Source organism: Corvus moneduloides, chromosome 4 (genome assembly GCF_009650955.1).
Source record: "Corvus moneduloides isolate bCorMon1 chromosome 4, bCorMon1.pri, whole genome shotgun sequence".
Lineage (NCBI taxonomy): Eukaryota > Metazoa > Chordata > Aves > Passeriformes > Corvidae > Corvus > Corvus moneduloides.
This window is the reverse complement of record NC_045479.1, coordinates 60,266,929-60,290,628: the sequence shown is the minus strand read 5'-3', so window position 1 is coordinate 60,290,628 and position 23,700 is coordinate 60,266,929. Positions and strand designations below refer to the sequence as shown.

Sequence of the window (23,700 nt, the reverse complement as noted above, 5' to 3'; positions counted from 1 at the left end):
CACAAGGTGTGGGCTGGCAACTGATCCAATTAATTACCAAAATTCTCCGGCTAGTGGCTGGCCTCATTATGAGAATCTCTACAGAAGACAGTCAAGTCAGAAGGAAAATTTTGTTTTATCCATGTATCTGTCAATATACATATACAAGAAGTACAAATGATAATATTGTGATATTATGATATATTCTTTTTCCCCAAAGTCTGCATTGCACCTGGAAGGCCCTTCCATGTGCACCAGAGGCAAAGGTTGCCTGGGTCCCCATGGAGCCGGGCACCTCTTCCTGCTGACAGGATTCGCCAGGCTCTGCATCCCGGTGAAAAATCCCCAAAAAGACTGTTTAAAGGTGGAATTAGCAAAACGCGATGTTCTACTTCAAGCATAAACACGAGAACAAGTTCCAAACTCTGCTCCTACGTGGTAAGAAACCTGTCCCTCTCTGAACAACTGCTGGAAATGTCCCCTTTTTTTGGTAACAGAATCACAGAACCGTTAGGGTTGGAAGGGACCTCTGGAGATCATTCAACCCCCCTGCCAAGACAGGGTTACCTAGAGCAGGTTACACGGGAACACGTCCAGGTGGGTTTTCAGCGTCCGCAGAGAGCGAGTCGTCCCTGGGCAGCCTGTTCCAGTGCTCTTGCCACGCCCCGCGGTAGCAGCGCAGCGCTTGCTACAGCTCCCCGCGCAGCTGGCAGGGCCGGGGGCGGGCAGGCTCGCTCAGAACCGCTGCAGTGACAGCCAGCGACTGCAAAGGCACAGCGCCAAAGGGCTTTGTGGAGCTGTGCAGCCTCAGGGCTTTTCCTGTTCAACACTCTGGAAAGAGGGAAAGCAGGGGAGGTCAGGACAATCAATCGACACTAATGATCTGAAATGGTCCCCTCAACTGAGTTTGAACCAAGAGAGCTGGGAGACTCCAGCAGCGAAAACCAGCTACTTCCGTGCTCAGCAGCAAACCCAGTGTCACCGAGCACTTCAGAAAATGACAAACGCAGACGCTGAACGCTGCCTCCGTTGAAACAATCCAGTTATTAAGTCAATCACGATCCTTACGTGCGCCAGGCACCTGGGCAGTGGGACGGGCGGGCAGCCCCGGCCAGCGGCCCCTTCCATCTCGTGCAGGCAGGGGCTGCCAGCAGGAGCAGTTCCCCGCGCTCGGGGACCGGTCCCCGGGCTTGCGTGGCGCCCACCCGCCCAGGGCTTCCTTCCTGGCTTCCATCCTGACTTCCTTCCTGGTCCGAACACACGCCACCAGTCTCACCGCCCGCCCGTACCGCCTGCGAGGGAGCGCAGCGGCGACACTCGGTGCGCAGGCGCTCCGGACCGCGCCTGCCCCGTACCGCGCACGGCGCGGGGCCCGCCCCCTGCGCCCGCCGGGCCGCGCTCGCCGCTGTCCCCGCCCGCCTCCGCCTCCAGCTCCGCCCGGGCGCTGAGAGCGGCGGCAACTTCCCCTCAAGTCCACCCGGCGGCGGGGGGACGATGCGATCCAGCTGAGCGCGGCCCGAGAGGGGCGGGCGGGCGCGCCGAGGACGGGTAGCGTCGGCAGCAGCGGCAGCCCCGCCGCCCTAGTCTGAGTAGCCCGGCAGCCGCCCGCCTCAGCCCCCTGCCCTCCCCCGTTCGGGGCGGGAGCTGCCGCGGCCGTCCCATGTCCCGCAAGGCCAGCGATAATGTGGAGTACACGCTGCGGAGCCTGAGCAACCTGATGGGCGAGAAGCGGCGGCGACAGGCGGACGGGTCCGCCGGCTCGGGCGCGGCGGCGGGCGAGCGGAGCCTCATCGCCGCCGAGTCCTGTTCCAGCCTCAACAGCGCGGCGTCGGGCGGAGAGCTGGAGCGGGCGGCGCGGCGTCAGTTCCAGCAGGACGAGACCCCCGGCTTCGTCTACGTGGTGTCGGTCTTCTCCGCTCTGGGGGGCTTCCTCTTCGGCTACGACACCGGTGTGGTGTCGGGGGCGCTGCTCCTCCTCAAGAGGGAACTCAACCTGGACGCGCTCTGGCAGGAGCTTCTCGTCTCCAGCACGGTGGGCGCCGCCGCCCTGTCCGCCCTGGCCGGCGGCGTCCTGAACGGTCTGTGTGGCCGGCGGCCCTGCATCCTGCTGGCCAGCGGCCTCTTCACGGCGGGGTCCGGCGTGCTGGCCGCCGCCCGCGACAAGGAGACGCTGCTGGCGGGACGCGTGGTGGTGGGGCTGGGCATTGGTGAGTGCCGCGCCGCCCCGCCGGGCTCCCTCCTCTGCGGGGACCCGGCTCTTGCCCGGCGCGGTCAGCGCTCCCCCGGGGCAGTTTTAACCGAGCCGGGAGTCGGCCGTCCCTGCGCGCCCGCAGCCCCTTGCGGTGAGGCAGAAGGCGAACTGGCCCCGGGGTGTGCAAGGCTGGGGAGCTGGCGAGGGGAACGCTTGGCTGAGCGAGGTCCGGGGCGGGGTCCCACGGCCATCGCAGCGCGGTGTGCAAGGGAACTGTGTGTGTGCTTGCCCTCTTCGATTTTACTTAGAGCTGGTGTAGTCCTGCCCCGTTGCTGGGAGAGTTGTCTGGTTTCCGTACGAGGAGAACGGTCTCGCATCCTTTCTGCAGTTTTATCTTTAGGGTGGTCTGACAGTGTCAACAGCGCACACCGCAGGCTTTGCATTTGAGGGGGTTCTGGGAAGTCAGGGGCGAGGAGATCACGCACGTCTTTCTGAGCTGTAAATACCTCTCTACTGGTTCCCCGCATAGCTTTACTTGGGCACAAGAGAAATGCCTCTGGGACAAAATGAGGTAGGTAGTAATTTCCCTGGTCTGAATAAGTTAAGGCTTGCCTTGAAGGCTTTGAATTTCATTAATGACATCCTGAATGTGAATTGTTGCTCTTTGTTTGCCTTCCTATATGGGTTACAAGCAGTGGATTCTCGTAAAACTTTATAGTTGTCCCAAAGAACTTGTGGTGATGAGGACTGTTTCCTCTAACCTATGAGACTGGTTTCTATGCCGACTATATCCTAAATGTCCCCAAAATTTCGGTTACTCTTCAACTTCAGCTGCCATCCTGTCTGGCAGTAATTGAATTATACTCATCATCTAAGATGGGCTGTATGAGGTTAATCAGAATCCTTGGGCTATAGTAGGTATAATCTTGCAACCTTTTCTATTTGAAAGCACAAGGACAAATTGAGAACTAAACTTGTTTTCCTCTGTGTAGCAAAGTTATGTTTCTTAGCCATTGGATAATTTTCTGAGTCCTCAGGCTTGTTGTAGACACACTTTCTCTGATGCAAATCGTGGCCTTATTAAGGAAGAAAAATTAGTGAGTCATAATAAAGGCTGTCAGAAATAAAATTGACTCCATCCATGTAGGCGCTCATGCTGGTCTTCCCGTACAGCAACATCTTCAGGTTGCGGTTTTCCTACCCCAAGCTGGATGGTTCTTCTAATTTTTTTTTTTTTTTTAATACTACCTCTCTGCATGTTTTTTGTTTAATCAAGACTTCAGACTGCAAAATGTTGATAACATTGGTCATGAAGTTCAGGAGGCAAAACTGAATTTGACTATGAGATTGCATGCATAACAGGAATTTTAATAGCAATATGTGGTACATATATTTAGTGGGAGATACTAAAAATACCAAATGTGATGTCTTTTTGTGTTTGTAAAGCTTGTCATGTTCCTTGACCGTAGCTGGTTACAATGACAACTTCAGGGGGTGTAGAGAAATGAAATGGATGGATGGCTTGCTTGACTCCTCTGTGTGTGTGTTTTGTAGAGAGATACATAGGCATGCTGGAATTGTCTTACAGTGGTGCAAATAAATGATATTCGAGTTGTCGGAGAGATACGACACTTGGGACTTAATATAATCAATACATAAACCACAGAAAAGAAAACTAGGAGCCCTAGATCTCTTGTGTGCCCTGGGGAGAGTGATCTCTCTTTGGCCTCTGTCCACATCAGGGGCAGAGGTGGTGGTTCTGCTGGGACTCTGGAGAGCTGAAGTGAGACGTTCTGAGGATTTTGGAGCACAAAGACACTAATTTATATTTTAAAAATGTGATGTTTTATTTATTTTTTTTTTTTAATCACGAATTGCTCTTCTTTATGTGATGTAGCTTAGGGCCAGAAACAAAACTTTACCTCAGATTACTGTGACTGAAGCGTGACGAGACTCCAGGAATTGCAGAGTCCAATCCTAACGCAGTTTATTTTACAAAAGAAAAAAACTGTTGTGGTTCAAAGCTGTTCTCATATAGCAAACTGGAACAGTCTCTACATTAAATCTCCCACCAGAGGGAGCCTGGATAATTTCATCAAGGCATTAGAAATTGGTAGAACTTTTTTCTTTCCTTTCATCTCTTGGAGACTTCTGATTATCACTTTACTGCCCAAAGTGAGCCAGAACTTCCTAATGTTGGTATAAGAAGTCTGTTCACTAATGTGACATTTCAATGATATTACGAACTGCTAAAATGTGAGGGTGCAGGGGTGTAGTGTTACGAATGCTCTCCTACCTGAAAACCAGTAAAAACTTCTTAACTGTGTGTAGTTTTGTACATTTCTTAGGTTTCTTTCCTGTAGCTCTCTGCAAATTGCCCATCAAGAGATCTACTCCGGATATATGTGTTTGCTTGCATTTACTAAATGAATTACTGTGTTATGAGCAGTACTGTGGTGCTGTAAAAGCAGATGTGGTGATGTTCCTTCTGCCCTTGCTGGTGCAGGGTGGATCAATGTTAATTTTGTCTGTGTGAGAAAATGGCTATTTTTCTTGTGACTGTGATTTATAAAGGAATACAGTTGAACTTTCAAGGATGAAAACCACAGGATAGATGCTAAAATGAGGAACATCTCTCATTTGTCTGTCTTGTCCATTTTTTACCATTTGCCTTAGAGCTGCTTTGCAATGGAAAAACTCTCCTTTTTTATACAGCCATTACAGAAAGAGATGTTTCTGGAAATAAAGTCTTTCTCTCAAGGACAAGCCTAAACCCTTTTTTATTGTAAATGTTGAATAGATTTTTATGGTGGAAACAGTTACATTCCCTTTCCCTCTGTCCTCCCCTCGATGTACATACGAAATACAGGGAATGCATAAAAAGGGAAAACATGTTCAGCATGAGCTTAGATCATCCTTAGATCTTTTCAGATCTGAATTTCTAAATACATAGTTCATGACAGTTCCAGGCTAAATGGCTTAAGAACAAGGTTATGGCCATTATTCCCTCCCACCTGCCCATTTCCAAGCAGTTCTGGTATCCCAGACTCTTTAGGAATTTGTCTGAGCCAGATCTCAGGAATGCAACACTTGGACAGATACCCATTACAGCAAATGCAGGCAAAATCCAAACGTTTGGGAAATTGGATTGCGTGTGCTTGGTAACACTTTGCATGAGCTTAGCCAGGACAAAAAGTCATTGGTACAAAGCATGTTTGGATCTATGGCATCTGATAATGGTGAAGGCCTCAGCCTATTGTATTGTGTTGGCTGCTGTAGTTTGTGTGCTTGACAGGAAATCTGGGTCCCTTCACTTGGCTCATCTTTGGTCTGTCCCAAAGCCTGAGGTCAGGCCAGAACTGAAACACTAAAAGCAAGAACAAGGCGTGACTGGAGATGAGAGTTACTTCTACTGAAAACCTGCTGCCTTGAGAAGGAAGGTGGAGAGTGAGAAGAGTAATCACTGGGACAAACATAGTAGAGACTAGAAAGGATGGTAATAAACAGCCATGTTTGCAAAATCACTTCTTTCTTAGGCTGTAATCAGTCCAATGTCCCAATTTGCCTGAACCCATTGGCCATGATTTGCCAACAGCTCACATGTCTACAATGGGAGTAGTTTATCCTTCTGTCATCTGAGGGTACTGAATGTTTTAATGTTTACAGCTGATGTAGGTGGGTGTTTGCATGGTGCTTAAGGTAGTAAGCTGTTCAGATTACTTTTTCAAGAACACTTACATACCAGCTGTGGAAGGAAAGCAGTTTGAGCAGAGTTCAGGAAGTGACAGCATTAAGCTTGCTCCTCCAAAGTTGATCTCTGTCTTGATGTACAGTCATTAGCTGGATTATTAGATACTCCTGTCTTGTTTGGCATGCAGAATAAATGGTGCTCAATTCATGATCAGCTTTTCAGGGTTTTGTTTTCTTGCTGAATGTGGGGCTTAGGCATTACTTAATGTACACACTAGCCAAGCTCTCATGAGAGCAGAGTTACTTAGGACTACAGTATATGCACGTTACTGAGTCTGCAGTGCAAACCTGCCTGGTTAGGTGCCTTATTTTCTCCTTGATCCCAGTCTTTCGTGCATGATGTATCTTCACAGTAAGCCTACTGCTCAGTGCTTGCTTTGTGCTCAAAATGTCTGTAGTATTTTTTTTTAAGGCTATATTTGAATCTGACATATGTAGTGCTCCTGGTAGCATCTTTTGACTACATATGTAGGTCATTTTCTGAGCAGAGGAAACAAGATTGTACACAGAATTAGGCAGGAGTGAAAAGCGCTGGCATATGGTCATGGCTCCCCTGGTGGGGTTGGCTTTTACTGACAGTGAGGTTCAATACCAAATGACAAAAATAACTAAATTTATCCAAAGGACTTGCGTCATGTAGTACAAACTCTGTGTTACTACTCTGAAGTAGTTAAATAAAGGTCCACCCTATCATCTGGAATACCAGATATGCTGTGTAAATACTAGAAAATAACTGGTATGACATGTTGCCTATGAAATATGAGGATGTGTGTGCTGGGTTTTATATATACATATATATATATACATATTTTTTTTCTGAATATGATTGAGCTTTTTCAGGTGATATGTATTTTTATCTTGGAAAACCAGATTAATCTTCTCATCCTCCCTCGACAACCTGATATGGGAAGCTCTAAAGCTAAAGTCTGGTTTTATAACTGAATGTCCAGCAGGTTTTTTTAAAGGAGTTTACACCTCCGTACGTTCTGGAGTCACCTTCAACCCCCAAATATGCTGTGCTGCTTCTGACAGATGCTTGTAATTTTCAGTCCAGAGGTTCATAGGTTATTTTTTCCTCTGGAGACAGTGGTTTGTTCATATAAGCTGGCAGTAGGGATGGAGGGGGATGGAGAGACAAATTTCTGGGTTGTTGCAATTGACTCTTACGCTGTCACTGCCCAGAGATGGTCACCCAAGCTTCCAGGATCTGAAGCTACTGACATTACTGTGTGTGCTCAGGATTGGGTCTCTGTATTTTAAGAGCTTAATCTGTTCTTGTGCAAAAGCTTCTGCAAGGATACATTAGCTTCTGACTGGAGCCGAAATCTTTCAGGGTACCAGGATTACTTTAAGATGAAAAGCTGTATATTTTGGAGTCCACTAATTTATTGTGCCTTGGACAGCATACACAGTGCTATGCTCAGTTCACTGTCACGTCAACAAGCACTGCCTCCCTTTTTGTTTTGTCCGATGGTACAATACAAAAATTGGCAATTTGCACATGAATGTTGTTACCTTATATTTAGTGACCATTTCAGAATAAAGTATTAGGTACACAGAATTCTATCTAAGAGAATTTTTGGATTTTTGATTCTTCTGGAAACTCTTTAAAGTCACAAGGGAGGTGTTTTGGCCTTCTTGTTATTGTTTTTATTTAACTTTAAAAAGAAATTAATTCTCATAGTTCATAAAACTTGAATTTTTTTTTCTATCTTCAAAGCATGGGAATTTTTCTAAAATAATTTTCCCTGTACTTGGTCAAACTGTTTTATCAAAACACAATTCCTGTCAGATTTTAAGTATCTTTGTTTATTTTGGAAAAAAATAAAAAGCATCAATTTCATAGGTGACATAAAACTGAAATTATGGTCTTCTTACTCCTGATAAAAAGGCAACTTGAAGGAAGCTTGCAGTGTGTTCCTAAGTGCAGAAGTCCTGAAAATTGATGTTTTCTACTCAAGGTGGTTGGGCTCAAAGTGAACAACTGTGGCTGTGCTACATGCTGGCACCACAGAGGTATAACGGGCCTGATGGATAGCTTTGTTTGCAAAATTGTTTTATGGGTCTTCACTGGTGGGTTTTCACAACTGACTGGTCCAATCAGTGTTTCTGGTGTGAAGTTTGTGAGGAGCCTGAGTCTGCATTGAGCTGCTGGAAGCCTGAAACCAGTGACTGATGAAAATCAGGAGAGCAGAGTTTTACCTTTGGGCTTTTTATTTGCAATGATTATGCCTGTGAACAAGTATCAAGAGAAGCAGTTGTTAATTCTGTTGCAGAGATCTTGTGTAACACGGCTCTGGATGAGTGTGTTGTCATCTAATTACTTCAGCTAAACTCTCTGTAAGTCTTTTGATGCAACTTGAGTGCAAACTCTTCTAAAATACATTTTGTGCATGATAATTGTAGAAATGAAGGTTTAAAATCACACATTTCTGTTCTTTCAGTTTCTGATCTTCCTCTGATTTGTTGTCAGATTTAGACTGGTTTCATAAAGGGTTTATTCAAAGCAAATGCATGTTCTGAAGGGGATTTTTTCATAGGTGGTTTCTTATTTTGGCTGTTTATATACCCATTCACTGAACTTAGGTTTCTTAGCTCAGACAGTCTGTCCCTTCTTTCTTCACAAGTCTCTTCCAGATGTGCTGCTGACATGGATAAAATGCCACACTGTGACCCCAGAGCCCCCCACACACCTAGCTGGCTGTGGATGGGCCACAGCACGCTTTCAGCCATGGGGTTGGCCAATGTGTTCCCAGTCCCTCCTAGGTTTGGTCTCTTATTTGGCTAAATAGCAAGGGTGTCTGCCTCTTCTGCAACTGGGTGCAGACTTCCTTTTGTGTTCCTCCCCTTCAAACAGCAGATTCTTGTTTGAAGTCCCCATATGTGCCCTAGGGATGGCACCTGGCTTGACTTTCCTTGGAGTTCTGCCATCATTTTGTGTGGCTATCTGCTAGTGAGCTCAGACACTGAAGTAGTTGTGTAAATTAAAAAAAAAAAAAAAAAGAGGTGTATGTTTATTGATAAATGCAACTGTTTGCGTTTACCTTGGGCTTGTACTGTAGTTGTCACTCCGGGATCTTTCCCCCCTTCCTCTGGAGATGGATTTTTAGGTGTGTGTATTCAGGAGCTGTCAACCCAACTTCTCTGCCTGAACTTTTTTTCCACCCCCCTCCTTGATTTTTCCAGTGTAATTCAGCAAAGGAGGAGATACCTCTGGAGGAGGTTTGTACTCTGTGGCTAATCTGAAAGACTTCTTGGCTCTCATTAGAGCTGATGTTTTCCAGGACCACCTGGTGCTGACCTTGAGGTTCATCCTTTGTGAGTGTTTTACAGCAACAAGCATATTTTTTCCTACTCCTGAGTGACAAGACAATTTCAAGGCAAAACAATTTTCCAGGCAGTGTGGAGAACCCCAGTGATACCTGATGCTTTTAGCAGATGGGCTGACAGACACTGCAAGGCTGAACAGTCTTCAGGGAGGCAATTGCTTCAGGCCTCAATTCTAGAACTTTTCAACACTGAGTATTTGGGAAGGTCTGAGTTCCACAGGTCTCATCTCAATTGGTAGCATTGAGGAGCTCTCTAATCTAATGGACAGCCAGCCAAGCACATACAGCTGCATGCTCAGTTGTCTCTGAGGCAGGAGTGAAGTGGTTGTCAATCTCCAGATGATAGACACAAAACCAGGAGATGCCAGAATTGGTGGAGAACCTGCTATGTAAACAAAAATGTGTATCTAAAATTAGAGTCACCTTGCCATCACCCTTATTTTCACAGTCTAGACAAAATTAAATAGCTCTAGAAACTTGTACCATAAGTGGGAGTCCTATGGCAAGAGTTTTCAAGCCTGTTCTCAGAAATGGGAGTTTCTGCAGGCTAACCTGCAGAAACAAGAAGTAGCAGCGCTTTTGTTTCCCTTCTCATTTGTTTAGGAGCCTCATGTACATGGTTTTCTCCACTATTGCTTCCCATGGAAGGGAAGCAAAACCAGTAATTGTGGTTTTAATGTGTCTACGCACATAATCACTTTGGAAAAAGATTGTTTTCCAGCAGCTGAAAGTATTAGGTATGTGTTTGTGTTTTGCTGCCTTTCTCTGGAAATACAGGGGAATGTATTCTAGTTGGAAAGAGCAAAAGAACCTGCCTGGGGTTACACAGGTTGTCTTGCCCATGCTGTGGGGTGTGTGGTCTTGTAAATAGGGAATGTGTTATGGTGAGCTCTGCTCTGAGAAACATCTACTGAATTGGTTGCTGGCATGTGCCAATGGAAGGTTTTTAATTTCTGTTTGCTCGTAAGAAATTCTCTCCTGTTCCTTCTCCTAAATATTCCGTGCTAGAACAACATGGAAACCCTACAAAGACTTGACCAATCTCCCTTTCATGGTAACACTGGATAGTTCTCTAGGTATGTTTTTGTAGTTTTAGTACTTCTACTCTTGGTTCACCAGATAAGAACTTTGAAATTAGGCCTACTTGAAGGCACCAATAATTGGAACTTTAATCCATCTTGAACTCACCACATCCCTAATAAATGGGTGGATGTTGAAGTTTTGCATTGGGTTGGTTGTTCTTGTCTGACTGTCTTCTTTCCTTTAAGTTGACAGTTATAAAAACATGGTGACCTTAGTGTCATTAAGTAACTTCATGTTGTTAGGACTGATATGTTGCTGTCAGAGTAGTGCCATCATTCATAAGCCATCAATTGCATTTTTTCTAATAGAAAAGAAAAGTTAGGTATTGGTAGCATTTGAAAACTATCTTCTCTGAGCTGTCTCCTGCAGTTCATCAGATCTTGCTTTTGCATGTCTCTCATTTCCAAGGGTGAGAGATGACCAGATCTAGAAGTACTCCTCCTTTTTCCTGGTGCAGTATCAGAGCAGAACTGCTGTACCCAGAGGAGCAGGAAGGGAGAAGGAGCACTAGTGCTATCCTGTTCTCATTCCTTGTGGTGCAGTTTAGCCTCCAAAACAAGACCAGACCAGCTGGTGGAAATTGGCAGTTCCTGTTTGAATCCCTCTGATTTCCTTCCTTAAATTACCATTGATTCTTGTTCAAAGCCCGGTAGTACCTGTAATGGTACTACAATACTTGGTAGTTATCAGTGATTCTGTGGGTTTTTAACTAATATTATGAAAATTCAAACAGTATGACCCATTAGGTTTTACAGCTCTAGTCTTCGAGGAACTTGCAGTACTTAACCTGGAGAAAATAGAGTTGTTGATTTAGCTCACAGAAATGAACAGGCAGTCAGGATTCAATAATTTCTTTAAAAAAGAGTCAGATGATCTTGATGCTGAAGACAGCTAACTTCTGAGCATGTTGCAATTTTTTCTCATGCTGTTGTAGCATAGGTTTCACATTCCAGCTGTAAAAATTGTAAACATTCCAATTGTAAAAATTATCAGGAGTTATGAAAGGAAAAAAAGAAGCTACTATCTCAAGGGTGCCTGTAGAAATTTGGAAGCAAAACCTCTTTATTGAAGCTAATAAATGTACTTAATAAAGCACTTACAAGATTTTTATAGGAAAAGTGGTAGATAACTAAATAAATTATGATGAAAGCCATGACAAGAAGTCTGGAGCAACTTCAGCAATCTAGAAAGATAGCAGAAGCACAGAGCCTACATGAGGTGTTATAGAGATGGAATATTTTTGCTTCCTGTTTGAACATCTAACTGGAGTGCAGTTGGGAACAGGGAGAGCTGGGAACCTAAATTCTTGTATAGCTGATGGAGGATGGTATATCAGAATCCCAAAGTCAGAGGACTCAAGTCAGAGCTAGTACTCCTTTGGAATCTACTTGTTCAACAGATGATAGTAGGAAAGAAATACTCCTCCTTATGGCATTTTTTATGTGCCTAAGGTTCAGGTCAGTGTGCTTTGTTTGCTGTCCTAGTTGTATGAGGACCTGCTCTGCCTATTCAAAACTTTTGAACTTACTGTTCTGCTTGTAGCTGCCTACCTAGGACACTTTATTTATGATGTTAAGGAGATAAAAATCATAGGGACCCACCACTAAGTACTTGCTCTCTGATTTGGTTAGTTGATTTTTTTAGAATTGTTGGTTGGAGCTCTGATGGAGAGTGTGGACAGTCTAACATCTGATGAAGGCAGTGTGGTAATGTATGAAACAGGCTGTGCTGAGTATGGAGGAAGTAGTGGTTAAGTCCAAAGCTGTGTGTACTTTAAGCATGCACTTCAGCAGATGTTTGCATACAAGTGACCTTTTTTGTTTGTTCACAGGTCCTTGATTATTGGACTGTTGAGGTCAGTAGTAGCTATGTCAGCACAGGAATGGGGAATCTGCCTGAGGGAAAAGGTAAGTCTGGTTTTATTTGCTATGGAGTTCAGCTAACTCTTTTGCCTGGTAGAACTCCTGCTTCTGCATTAATCATAGGTGCTGCTGACCTCACCAGTCCAATTCACCTTGGAACAACTTGGTATGAATGAAATCCAAAGCCACCTGGGCAATTTTAGGATCTTGAAGATAGAGGTGGAAAAGGCTAAATGTTATACATAGGCATTCATGATGTTTTAGCCCAAAAATTCAATCACCGTGAGAATATTTTGAGCTAGTACTTGGGTCTGGTTTTGTGCTGTATGTTGTGCTTGGGTAGGAGGAGAAATAAAGCACAGATCCTTCCTCTTGTAATGATTGACTGTCATGTTCTTGGAAAAAATCATTGGTGATATAGCAGAAATGTGGGCACACATTGAGTAGAACATTACACAAATAATGTTAACTTCCTTTTTAGTGAGTGGGAATGTACTTTACTAAATCTTTTACAATTTGGATGAGAAGATATGATTTATCATAAAATCTAACATTGGGTAGGGCACAATAGTTGTTTGCACCTGTGTGCTCTATGTGATTTTGTCTGTGCATCTTAGCGCCCTGCAGGCTTAGGGCTTCTCCTGACCCCAGTCTGCAGGTTTACTAGCTAAGCTACACAAAATATTATCATGTTCAACAGCCTGAGTGCTTCTGAAAAAGCTGGAGTTTCATGGCATATTTTTTTAGGTCGTGCTTTGTTGTTTTACCTTCTGTTGTGTCTCTGATGGAGACTTTAGAACAAGAAGAGATACTGTTTGTGTTTTGGCTTTGATTCTGCCTACTCTGTCCCCACCTACTCCTTCCCTTCCTTCAAAAGCTGTCTTGTATCAGTCTGCAGGCCTCTCGCTGATTCAAAGTTAATTGCTTTGCCTGACACCCAAGTACTATCTGGGCTATTAATCATTATCCTCTTAGATGTGGAGTGTCTCCTTGCACAGGAAGAAACAGTACTCTGAGCTTGTTATGCAGGAGTGTGGAGAAGGCTTTTCCTCATAGCTCAAGACCAGCAGTCCTGTAGTACCAGTTGGATCTTTAGCAAGATCTGAGCCACCTGTTTAGAGCAGTTGTGTTTAATCTATTCAGAAGCTAATTCTCAGTAATTCACCCTGTAGTGGTGAAACTTCTAAGGCACTGTGTGCATGTTTTCTGGTGTTCCTTATGTAGCATCTTAACATGTTTCTGGCTGACTTAATTGAGCCTCTGCTTATGGTTGATCCCTGAGTATGGATTTGTGTGTGTGACTGTTTTAGATGGGTTGCTGAGGCATAAATCTCTATGGCAGTGTGCTGGTTGGACGAGGACAAGCCTGGGCTGCCTGTTAGCCTGCTGTCTAAAGCTTTGGTATTCATTCTGCTTTTCTTCCTGGAGACTCATCTGGCTGGCATACATGGAGTGAAACTGTGCTTGTGTGATGGGGACTTCTTACGAGCTACTTTGCTGCAGTCAAACTAGTCAGTGTTTCAGTTTTTCTAGCTGCAATGGCTTCTTACCCCCAAGTTTCCCTAGGGAATTTAATTTAGACTGGGATGTAGGGAAATCGGGAAATCACAGTCCTTGCACTGGTGCATAGAAGGAGGAACTGGAAGTGTGAGTGCTGAAGTAGCACTATTTGAACTTCAGTAATTCATCTGCCATACTTGTCTTTCCTGGCCCATTTGGTGAGAAACAATGTCTGATCCTGGCCTTCTAGACAGCCACATTGGGAAGTAGGAAGGAGTGCAGATATCTGGAGAATTCCACATGTGCCTCTATGCACAGAAAGAATAGAGTTATGAAATAAAATTATATTGCTGGAGGTTTTAATTAGGGGTTGATTGTATTTTTGGGGTGAGAAAAAAGGGGATTAAAGATGGTTATGCGAGACGATACTGTAAACCAAGTGTACAGATTTTCAGGATTAGTGTGTTTGAAACAGATTCCACAGCTGTGCTGTGGAGCGCAAGAGAAAAAACAAAGAATGGCTTTGGGGTATGGGGCCATTCTTTCTGCTTCTTTAAATGTTTTTATCAAGTGTGGACATATAGTTCTTCTCTCAGTCCTTTCTTTTTTGTTAAATTTTTATCAAGTAGGGATGTGTTTCTTGACTTAGATAATATGGATTTGTATGTTTTAACACCTGCACAGGGTAACTAGTTTTCATCTGTGCTGTAGCAGTGAGCAAGAGGAAGAAGTTCAAGAGGCCCGACTTGGCACACTCCCAGCAAAATTGATTTCTTTACCTCATGATCTTGATAAACTACTAATTATTACAGTACTTTACAGGATATACAAATCTGTTCATGAGGTAGTTGTAGGTTCATATAAAATTAAGTCTGTAAGATAGATATGGATGTCATACTGAGCTACAACTGAAAAGTATAGCTTTAGGCAGATTTTCTAGAGAAGTTTGTGAGACTTTTAAACTGATATTTGAAGATAACACATAGAGTATTTACTTGTAAGTGCTTATATTAATCTTCTATGGTATTTTGCTTACAGCAATGCTCTGTTTCTTGCATGAAGCAAATGATTCAGCTAGTTGTAGTCAAACATAAAAATGCCTGTGTGCATGCTTCTCAGTCTCACACAAATATGTTCCCAATGCAGCTGAATCATCCAGAAGCAATGTATGGCTCTTTCTTTGGATTTCTGTTTGTCCTGCATTATCAGGACTAAAATACTTGTATCCCTAAAGCAGTAATAGGTTGAGAAGTGTTTGCTTTACTCTGTCTCCTTTTCACAGTTGTTCTGAGCGTTCTTTGGTTTGGATTTCTATTTGTCATGCATTATCAGCCACTAAAATACATAACATCCCTGAAGCAATAATATGCCAAGAAGTGTCTGGTCTGCTGCATTTCACTTTCACTCTTGCTGTGTGTGTTCTGTACTCTGGAAATTTGTCTTGTTACAGGGTCTGTAGCCATCGGTTTTCTAAGTCACAGTCAAACTTTGCCAGTGCATGTACCAGAGGGGGTTGCCTGTTCTACAACCTGGAACCCATTTTGTTTGCTTGTGTGCTGTAGAAGCAGTTGTAGCAAGAACACTATTGCAAGAAAAAAAAATGATTTCATGCTGATACAAAGAGCTACAGACACAAAGCCTCAAGCTCATCTTTCCATAACATGAAGTTTTTTGTGTAAGGCACAAGCACAACCCTGAATTACAGTCTTATGTTAAAATAAGTTAATAAGTTAATACATGCATGTGGTTGTTTTACTTTGCCACTCACTTGAAATACTGCAGTGGGAGGGCTGAGGCACTGGAACAGATTGCCCAGAGAAATTGTGAATCCACCCTGGAAGAGGGTCAGAGTAAGTTGGTCTAGTGGAAGGTGTCCCTGCCCATCCTGTGGCAGGGCAGTTGGAACTAGATAATATTTAAGGTCTTCTCCAACCCAAACCATTCTATGAATAAGAAAATATCTGCTGTACTGTTGAAAGCCCTGGCCTGCACAATGAAACCCCAAGTGTCTGATGCAGTCTTTTGCTTAATGAACATAAGACCAATCTGTAATTCTTGGATTTTTCACTTTCTGGCATTTGGATCATCAAGTGACTGTGGTGCTTTATGCCTCCATATTTCTTTCTGTAAGGTGGAACTGATGTTTGCATCTTCAAAAATATTCTTGGACTTATTTAAAAAAAAATAGTAATCATTTTTTCTATCAGTCGTAACCTGTTCAACACTGCAATTTCTGTTAATGGACTTTATAGTCTGATTTTCAATTTCTCAGGTAATTTCCTCTATAGTCAGATCTCTTCTCTGTCCCTCCTTGGTGTGTGTTTGGCCTTTAGACAGGCAGTACTGTTGGTGGTACTACTTGGAGAGGTCTGGTCTCAGGACAGCCTGACATTCAGTCTTAACTGAAATGCAGGTAAATTATTTGTTACAAATTGCACTTAATGACTGTTTAATTAATTTTTAAGTTTATTATATAATTCCCAAATGACTTTGTAACTGTAGGTAATTTTACTTAACTGGAAGTGCAAACTGATAGATACAGATATATACAAATTGTCACATACTTGTCATTGAGGAGAAGAAGATTGCCAAAAATCTATCCGCCTCTAAAAAGCATTCTAAGATGTATCTCAGTGTAGTAATATAGACTTAAGTTCCAGAATGTAATCTGACATGCTGTATCACTGACCATGCTTATTCTTCAGTTTCTTCCTATTCTGTGCCTTACAAGCAATTGGCACAAGAGTCATTAGAGGACTGCCACTAAATGCTTTTGGTAAGTCATACCTAAGCTTGAGTTTTCTGATATGGTATATTGAAACAGTACTCAAAAGGTCTGTACATATTAGCAATTAAGAAGTCCTTTAAACTAAGAAAAGACAACAGTGTAAACTCAGAATGAGCATGTGCATGTGAACTGGACAGTATTTGAAAGGTAGATCTCCAGATGATGAGCAGTAGAGATATAAAGTGCTGAAAGAACACACTGCATTGGAAGCATAGTCCATGGGGAGTTTTTCTAGCTGTTATATTGTTGTAGTAGGTTACAAGTGTTAAGGAAGAGGATTCTGTTCTTAAGGAGGCAGGAAGAGTAGCATTCTGCTAGAGTAGAGTCCTCTTCCCAGCCTCATTGACAAAAGCCTGTTATCAACATGTGCTTTGCAATGGATTGTAAAATTTTATGGGGAAAACACTGTGGTTTTATTATTTTCTTACTGCATGCAAGTATTAATAATTCTAACTGGGCAGGTAGGAGTGGGTAGTGAGTGACTAATTCAGAGATCCAGTCTCCTATGAGCTGTTTTGCGCTTCATTGCCAGTTCTTGGTGCTTTATTAGAAGACATCACAACTAGTTCCTTTCCTACTCCCAGTTACTTTATTAGTGCTCAGTTTAATGATTCTTTCCCAGTGGGTAATTAATTCTGCTTTCTGATGTTGCTCTCCTGCAGTATTGTCAGCAGTCCCTACCTTTTGTTTTGGGAAATAAGAAAGAGAAAGTAGACCAAAAATGTTTTAAAATGTAAATAAAGTAATTTTTACTTTTGAGTGAAAATTCAATTATATGTAGCTAGGTTTTACTGTAATTGGTGTTTCAGTTAAATCTTGCTTTATGAAAACTTAATTAAAAGATCAGGTGAAATGTGACATAGGGAAAATCAAGATGGGAGACAGTAATTACTTGAGAGAGTTTCTTTGGAAAGAGTCCTGTGAGGATTCAGAGACCCTTCCCTGCTCTGGTCTTACCAGTTTTCAATTTTCTCAAATATGGAAATTTCTTCGTAAATTTTTCTCTGTGAAAGTGGAGTAATGCTGTAATCACAGAACTTGCAAAGTTTGTTTTCCAGAGATCCTGGATTTAGGTATTTTTCTCAGTGGTAGCTTGTGCATGAATCTTTTCACTTCAAGCTGAACCTTCAATGAGAATGTCTTGTCACTTTGAAGGAGAATGTGGCTTCTAACTGTAAATCTTTAAGTTTTAAGGATGGATTCCACTTCTAAGTGGGAGCAGGTATGAAGGAGTTAAAATCTACTACTCTGTAGTAGCTGTGCCTCAAGTACAAAAAGCTGGGTCACTTAGAAGCTGGCAGACAGCAAGCTGAAGCAGTGGAGTATTTCATTGCCCAGCTTATCTGACAGCTTACACTGATTTATTGCAACTTGTGTAGTGCAAGTCACAGGAAAAGCAGATTTTTATTTTAGAGGTACTTGCTGTATCTGTGTTAATTGGAATGGGACTGTCAGATATGCTTTTTAAAATTGCAACTCCTAGTTTTTCTTACAATGTTTTCGTTCACTGGATAGGGGCAAAGATAGGAGAATCAGTGCAGTGCCCTGAGTTGCAGAAAGGCACTTTAGATACCCATCTTTATTTCCTCCTAATCTTTAGGTTATCTAGAGTTACCACAGTCTTGTATAACTTAATGAGATTTACCAAGAACAATGCAGTGTTTGCCCAGCTTTCTCTGTAGGCTGACTTGGAGCTCTGCCTGAATCCTCCCCTGCTAATATGCCTGGAGAATGAAAATAGGGTAGGAAAGAACTGCTCTGCAGGGGGACCTCAGGAGTTGTGCTCAATGCTCTGAGCAGGGACTTAACAAAGTGCAAAGTAAACGGTGAAGTAAAGCAACTGTTACCAGAATTACATCTGTTGTTTGGAAGATGACTGTCCATCACAATGCACCTAGAGAACTGCAAGTTGTCAAAAATTGAAAGTCATGAGAGCAACATTTCCCAGAAAGCTGCTTGGCAGTCCATTTCCCTGAAAAAATTTAGCAGTAATTTCTTCCCACCTGCAGCATCCATGCACTCCTGGTTAGCTGAGGCTTCCTCAGCTTTTTGTCCCTTAGATGTTGATAATGGAGTAGTTGATCTGTTCCTTTTTTTCCTCTTAGCACTTGACACTACTGTTTTGCTTTTTTTCCCCCTCGAGTGCAGCAGCTTCATTCTTCACCTGTAGCTTTTTTTCTTAAATGCACATCAAAATAGTTTAAAGTAACCTGTGTCCCTTTACAGCTTGAGTATTACACCATGAGTGCTGCATTTGTGGTAGTCTAGGAGAGCAGTCACAAGTAATTTCGTTGTGTAAACCTGTGTGACATGAAGAAATTCAGAAACTGCTAAGGACACTCTAATGCAAGATCCTTGTCTTAATAGTTAAAACCCTCTCTGAGACTTAACCACTTGAGAGATCTTTACTTGGGATTCCTCCATAGGATGTTGTTAGAGTTGCATTGCACTGGCACTGAGCAGCTGTTATTGAATTGGTAGCGGGAAAACTCCGGATCCTCAGGAGAAGGACTCATGGTAGCTAGATATTTAAGCTGAGCTGCTTCCCATAAAGCAAAGAAGTGTGCAGCACTGGTTGGCTTAACCTATGTGCACTGGGAAAGGCTTTACTCTCCCTAGCACACAAAACGTGCGTGCTGCAGAAGGTATCTTGAGGAAGAAGTACTGTACTGATTTCTACCAGTCCTCACCCTCCAATACTGCAAATATTTTCCCATATGGTCAAAAAGATGTTTCATTATCTCTACATGGATCACTTGTGTTTGTAGACACAAGCTTGGTTGTATATATGAATCTGCTAGTGTAGAAAGAAACTGAGCAATTGCTGTGATTCCTATATTTTCATTATAAGTGTAGTTATACTTACTTTCATGAGTGCTACTTGCATTGTAAAGCTATAATTGAAACTTAGTTTTTAAAATCAAGCCTTTGGCTGTAAAAGGCTTACAAGGCTTTTGTTTATTTTTTAGAACAATAGTTATAAAACTGTGTAACTGGTACCTGTTTTCCTACGAATCATGCTGTTTTCTTCACAAGTGGATAAATAAATGTATTCATATAAAAATATAATTCTCTGTGTAGATGTTTGCAATGTATTTACCCATGGCAAGCACAAAATTACTAGGAATATACATTAGACAGACAGTATGTTTTGAATGGCTTTCCTGAATAGGGAATGAATTCATTCAATGCTACTTTTTTCTAAAATGTTAGCTTGTTTCTCTAAAATACTAAGTTTGCAATGAGATTACTCTTTCTAATTTTTATTTTTCTTTTAATTAATTACAAGTGGTAGGTAAGAAAATGCATTTTATGCTCATCTTCATCTGAAGCTTCATGTTTGGAGACAGTTTCTAGACTTCTAACCCAGTGAAACCTAAAGCAGTTTACAGAGAAATGAACCAGTTTCACTGTTTTAAGAGCTGCACTTGTAGAAAGAGGCATTGTTAAAAACAATTTAGGTCTTAGTTGAAGAGTATAACTATAGCTTTCAGGTATAGTTTGGAGGCATGCTTTTGGCTGAGGTGTAGCTCAGCTTCTAAAGCTCGTTCATGTTTGTATAGATGTCACTTCTCTTAGAATTCTTGTAAGCTGGGTAAAGCATCACTGTAGTAGAATTAGGGGCAAATGGTATATAAGCAAAAGTGCAAAGTTATAAAGGAGCATTCATTTTCTGTACAGCTTTCAAATAGTTACCCTTGTCCTCTGAAAATAAAATTTCTTTGCACAGAAAATATGTGCTAATCCTTGAAGCATTCAACCACTGTTCTTGGGTTTTTGATGTAGGATTAGTTTTTTTTAACAATGTAAAGATTGTGTTCATAATGCTGACTTTCTGGCATATATGAATGGCTATGCAGATGAGCCCTGACGACTCTTTCTGGGTCATTATAAAACCATACTTCCCTGCTGGGAATTGCAGTTTGCATGGTTAAGTCAGCAGAAAGAGCCAGATTGCCACCCCCAGCCTCTCAGTTACTGCTTGTGGTGATCTGTGCCTCAGCACAAGTCTGTGCCAGCCACCAGATCAAAAGCCTCAAATGGCAAATGGGGTTGCTGAGATGTGGATGCACATCTGATCCCCTGCCTCACTGGACGAGGAGTAGCCACTCCTTATCTGTGGCTGGGGCTCTGTCAGAACCTGACCACCTTCAAATGCCAGTTCTTCCTAGGTGTGGGCAGCACATGCACTGCAGTCTGCCGGTGCTAAAGAATGTCTACAGCAAAGCACTGCTTATCTCAATTACTATTTATTTAAACTGAAACTATTCTTGAAGTAGATCAAGTAGTGCTTGACTTACGTGTTGATACAAGCTGTCATAAAGAAAACTATGTTGTATTCATAATTTTCAAGTGAAAATAAAAAAAAAGCTCTTATTTTCTGAAGCGAGAAGTTTTTGCAATGTGGTAAAAATAAAAGTGTTGAGTAGTATAAACATCTAGGCTGCTTTACTCCTTCACAATGAAAGGTTTGCATCTTACAGGTTACAGATTTTTGCAAACAGTTCTTGATCAAAGTTAATTCAGAAACAGAACAAATTAGGACTTTTTACTAGTTGCTTTTGGTAGCTTTTACTCCTGGACTTGATTGTTATTCTAGTATTGCTATAATGATTCAGAAATGCATTTCTTCATTATTTCTTCTGTCTTTCTGAAATGAGATCTTACAGCTATGAGCTACAGGCACAGGTTCCCAGTATGGCATTCTCAGTGGAATAGTTGGGAACTCGGGCAGCTGAGTGGGGTCTGGCTGGGAGTTTCACAGCCTGGATTAATAGGAACAGATGGTAGCCATAAAGAATGACTGAATATGAGTAACTAATTCCGGGTTGCTGGGAAGTGTAAACTGACATCTGTAGTGCTAGGTGTGGTCAGAGGCTTGGACAGTTGCAAAGACCTTTGCTTTGCATTTTCTGGATACTTTTCTTGATTACTTTGCCTCTGGTTAATTGAATCTCACTCTTTCTGACTTTGTCACTCAAGATAAATTTCCTCTTAACATAGTTATTTTTTGATTATTATAACTGTGAATAATCTCAAAATAATTTTGGATAGAAAAAGTTGTTTAAGAATAGTTTCTTCCCAAAATGTCTGTTCCACAGATAGTGCTAATGTTGAGGCTGAATTGAACAGGGCCCCACAGATGAAGTGGTTCCAATGCTTAGAATCGTAGAATATACTCAGTATATTTTAAATTACTACCTGATTGTTATTAAAGATTACTGCATTCTTTTTGTAACTGCTAAACTGTTTTCTTTTAATGAAGTGAGCAAATGAAGCTTTATTTTAATAAACTTTCACACTCTAGCCTGTTGGTGGTTCTTGTCTGTCTTCCCTCAGGTATCATGACTCACTTTTTTCCATTTCATAACCCGCAGTTTCCAGGTTAAAAATATTCCTTGACTATAAAGAATTTCAGTGTAGCAAAATCAGTACTGTGATAAATAGTCCCTCCTTGATTATGCTTTGTTGAATATTCATGTCTCTTTACTGTATGTGATTATCCTAGGCTGTTCTTCTGAGATAACTGTCCTGGAGATGCAACAGAAAGTCCTTAACACTTTAATTATGGAGAAATTGTATTCTGTATTGGCATGTTAATTTTTTTATGAGCTGGGTTTACTTCTGTTTCTTTTGAACAAGGGAGAGCTTGAAACTTGAAATTAGTCTTGTGAAAGGCTAATGCTATCTTCTTGGGGGATTGCATTTACTGTATGATAGTTGGGGTTGTTTCTACTGGATACAATTTAAGGTTTTCTTAAGTGAAGAACGATTTTGTGGGTTTGATCCATATAGATAACACAGAACAGTGAAAAAGCCTTCTTGTGGTCAACAGAAAGAATTATTTATCCAGGCTCATTAAGATATGATTGTTCTATAAATCTGAGACAATACCAACTATTGAGGAGCTTCATTTGCATTTCTTCGGATTGCTGTGGTCCTTGACTCCTTCACAGTTGGATGCCACATAGTAACGTAGGTTTTTGGTTATAATTACAATATTGGTCACCCTGTTTTGGGCTAGTGGCTAGATAATTCCAGACCTTTATGTCCCTACTTAGTCTATTAGATGTTCAACAGTACAGGTTCTTTAGCTGTGATGAACCAGCTCTCTACAATTAAATAAATTAGTATTAAAATACTAGACTTAAATGAAGGCTGCTGATGTTGGACTCGCATTCTAGAAGAGATGCACCTAAGTCTGTCCATTACTGTGATTTGTGTTCTCGTGTGGTTTTAGTGCTACTGGTTTGTCCCACTGCCCTTGTGCATTTCAGTGCTCTGCTGTAGCCAAGTACAATTGTACCACAGCTAAGAAATTGACTTCTACTAATCTGACGTAGGGGAGATACTAAATGGGAAAGTGTGCTGCCAATCATCCTTGAAATAAATTTCAGTAATCAGTTATAAAGTATTGATAATGCCTTTACTAGATATGTGCAGTGGGTGGGAAGCCTAGATATTAGAGGGGACTCGAGCTTTCCCAGATGTTCACACTCAAATACAAGCTGTGCAATGAATATTTTAGCTTTATCTTCTAGGGAAATGGTTAGTGTACTAGAACAGCATTCAAATGCACTGCTTTCTCAAGTATTTCCTATTAGCATGTTTAATAATTACTCTGTTATCCCCTTAGGTTGACTGTCATTACTGAAAGCTGAAGTGTTAACTGTAACAGCACAAAAGGTCTCTGAGACTATAAAAGGGCTTAATTTCTGTTTAGGTTGAGCAATATAATTGTAATATGTTTTGGAGCTGTCTGTAGACTACGAGGTGGCTGATTGTTGACAGCTCCTGTTATGAGTGTTTGTGAAAGCTAATGGTCTTTTAAAATAAGTATCCTTTGCAGTTAAAATGGATCCCTTTTGTCAGTGGTGAATTTCTTTTCTCCACAAACTGTTTTAAATCGATTCTTCTGATGGTAAAGATTATGCAGTTATTGTAGAACTTTTCAGTTCTTTCAGCAAGTTAACCAGCATGTTGCCCCTGTCCTCCTGAATTTTACTACTCAGATGTGAGCGATATTCTAAATTTATCAGCTGGCAAGAAAACTGATTTTGTCAGAGTAAAGCAAGAACCTTAAAGTATAATTTGGTGGGAACACAAACTGAAAGAAAATACTTGATGAAAGTCTCTTTGTCTGTATAATCTGACATACTTCTGGGATCAATCATATTTCCAAGGCAGTAAATTTAGATTGCATGTCCAGTATCCAAG

General features: G+C 41.9%; 2 protein-coding genes across 2 annotated transcripts in view; both read left to right on the top strand.

Moving 5' to 3' along the window:
* Positions 1–362: 362 nt before the first annotated feature.
* On the top strand, positions 363–1,531 carry LOC116443120 (formin-like protein 5). The gene is made up of 2 exons (XM_032107012.1): positions 363–417; positions 1,023–1,531. Exons 1-2 carry the CDS (start codon positions 363–365, stop codon positions 1,529–1,531), a joined length of 564 nt encoding a protein of 187 aa, XP_031962903.1.
* The window catches only part of SLC2A13 (solute carrier family 2 member 13), a 150,399-nt gene continuing 128,074 nt past the window's right edge, over positions 1,376–23,700 (top strand). Inside the window, exon 1 of the mRNA XM_032105536.1 lies at positions 1,376–2,186. Coding sequence (XP_031961427.1) covers positions 1,640–2,186 — 547 coding nt within the window. The 5' untranslated portion in view covers positions 1,376–1,639. The remainder of the gene's footprint in view (positions 2,187–23,700) is intronic.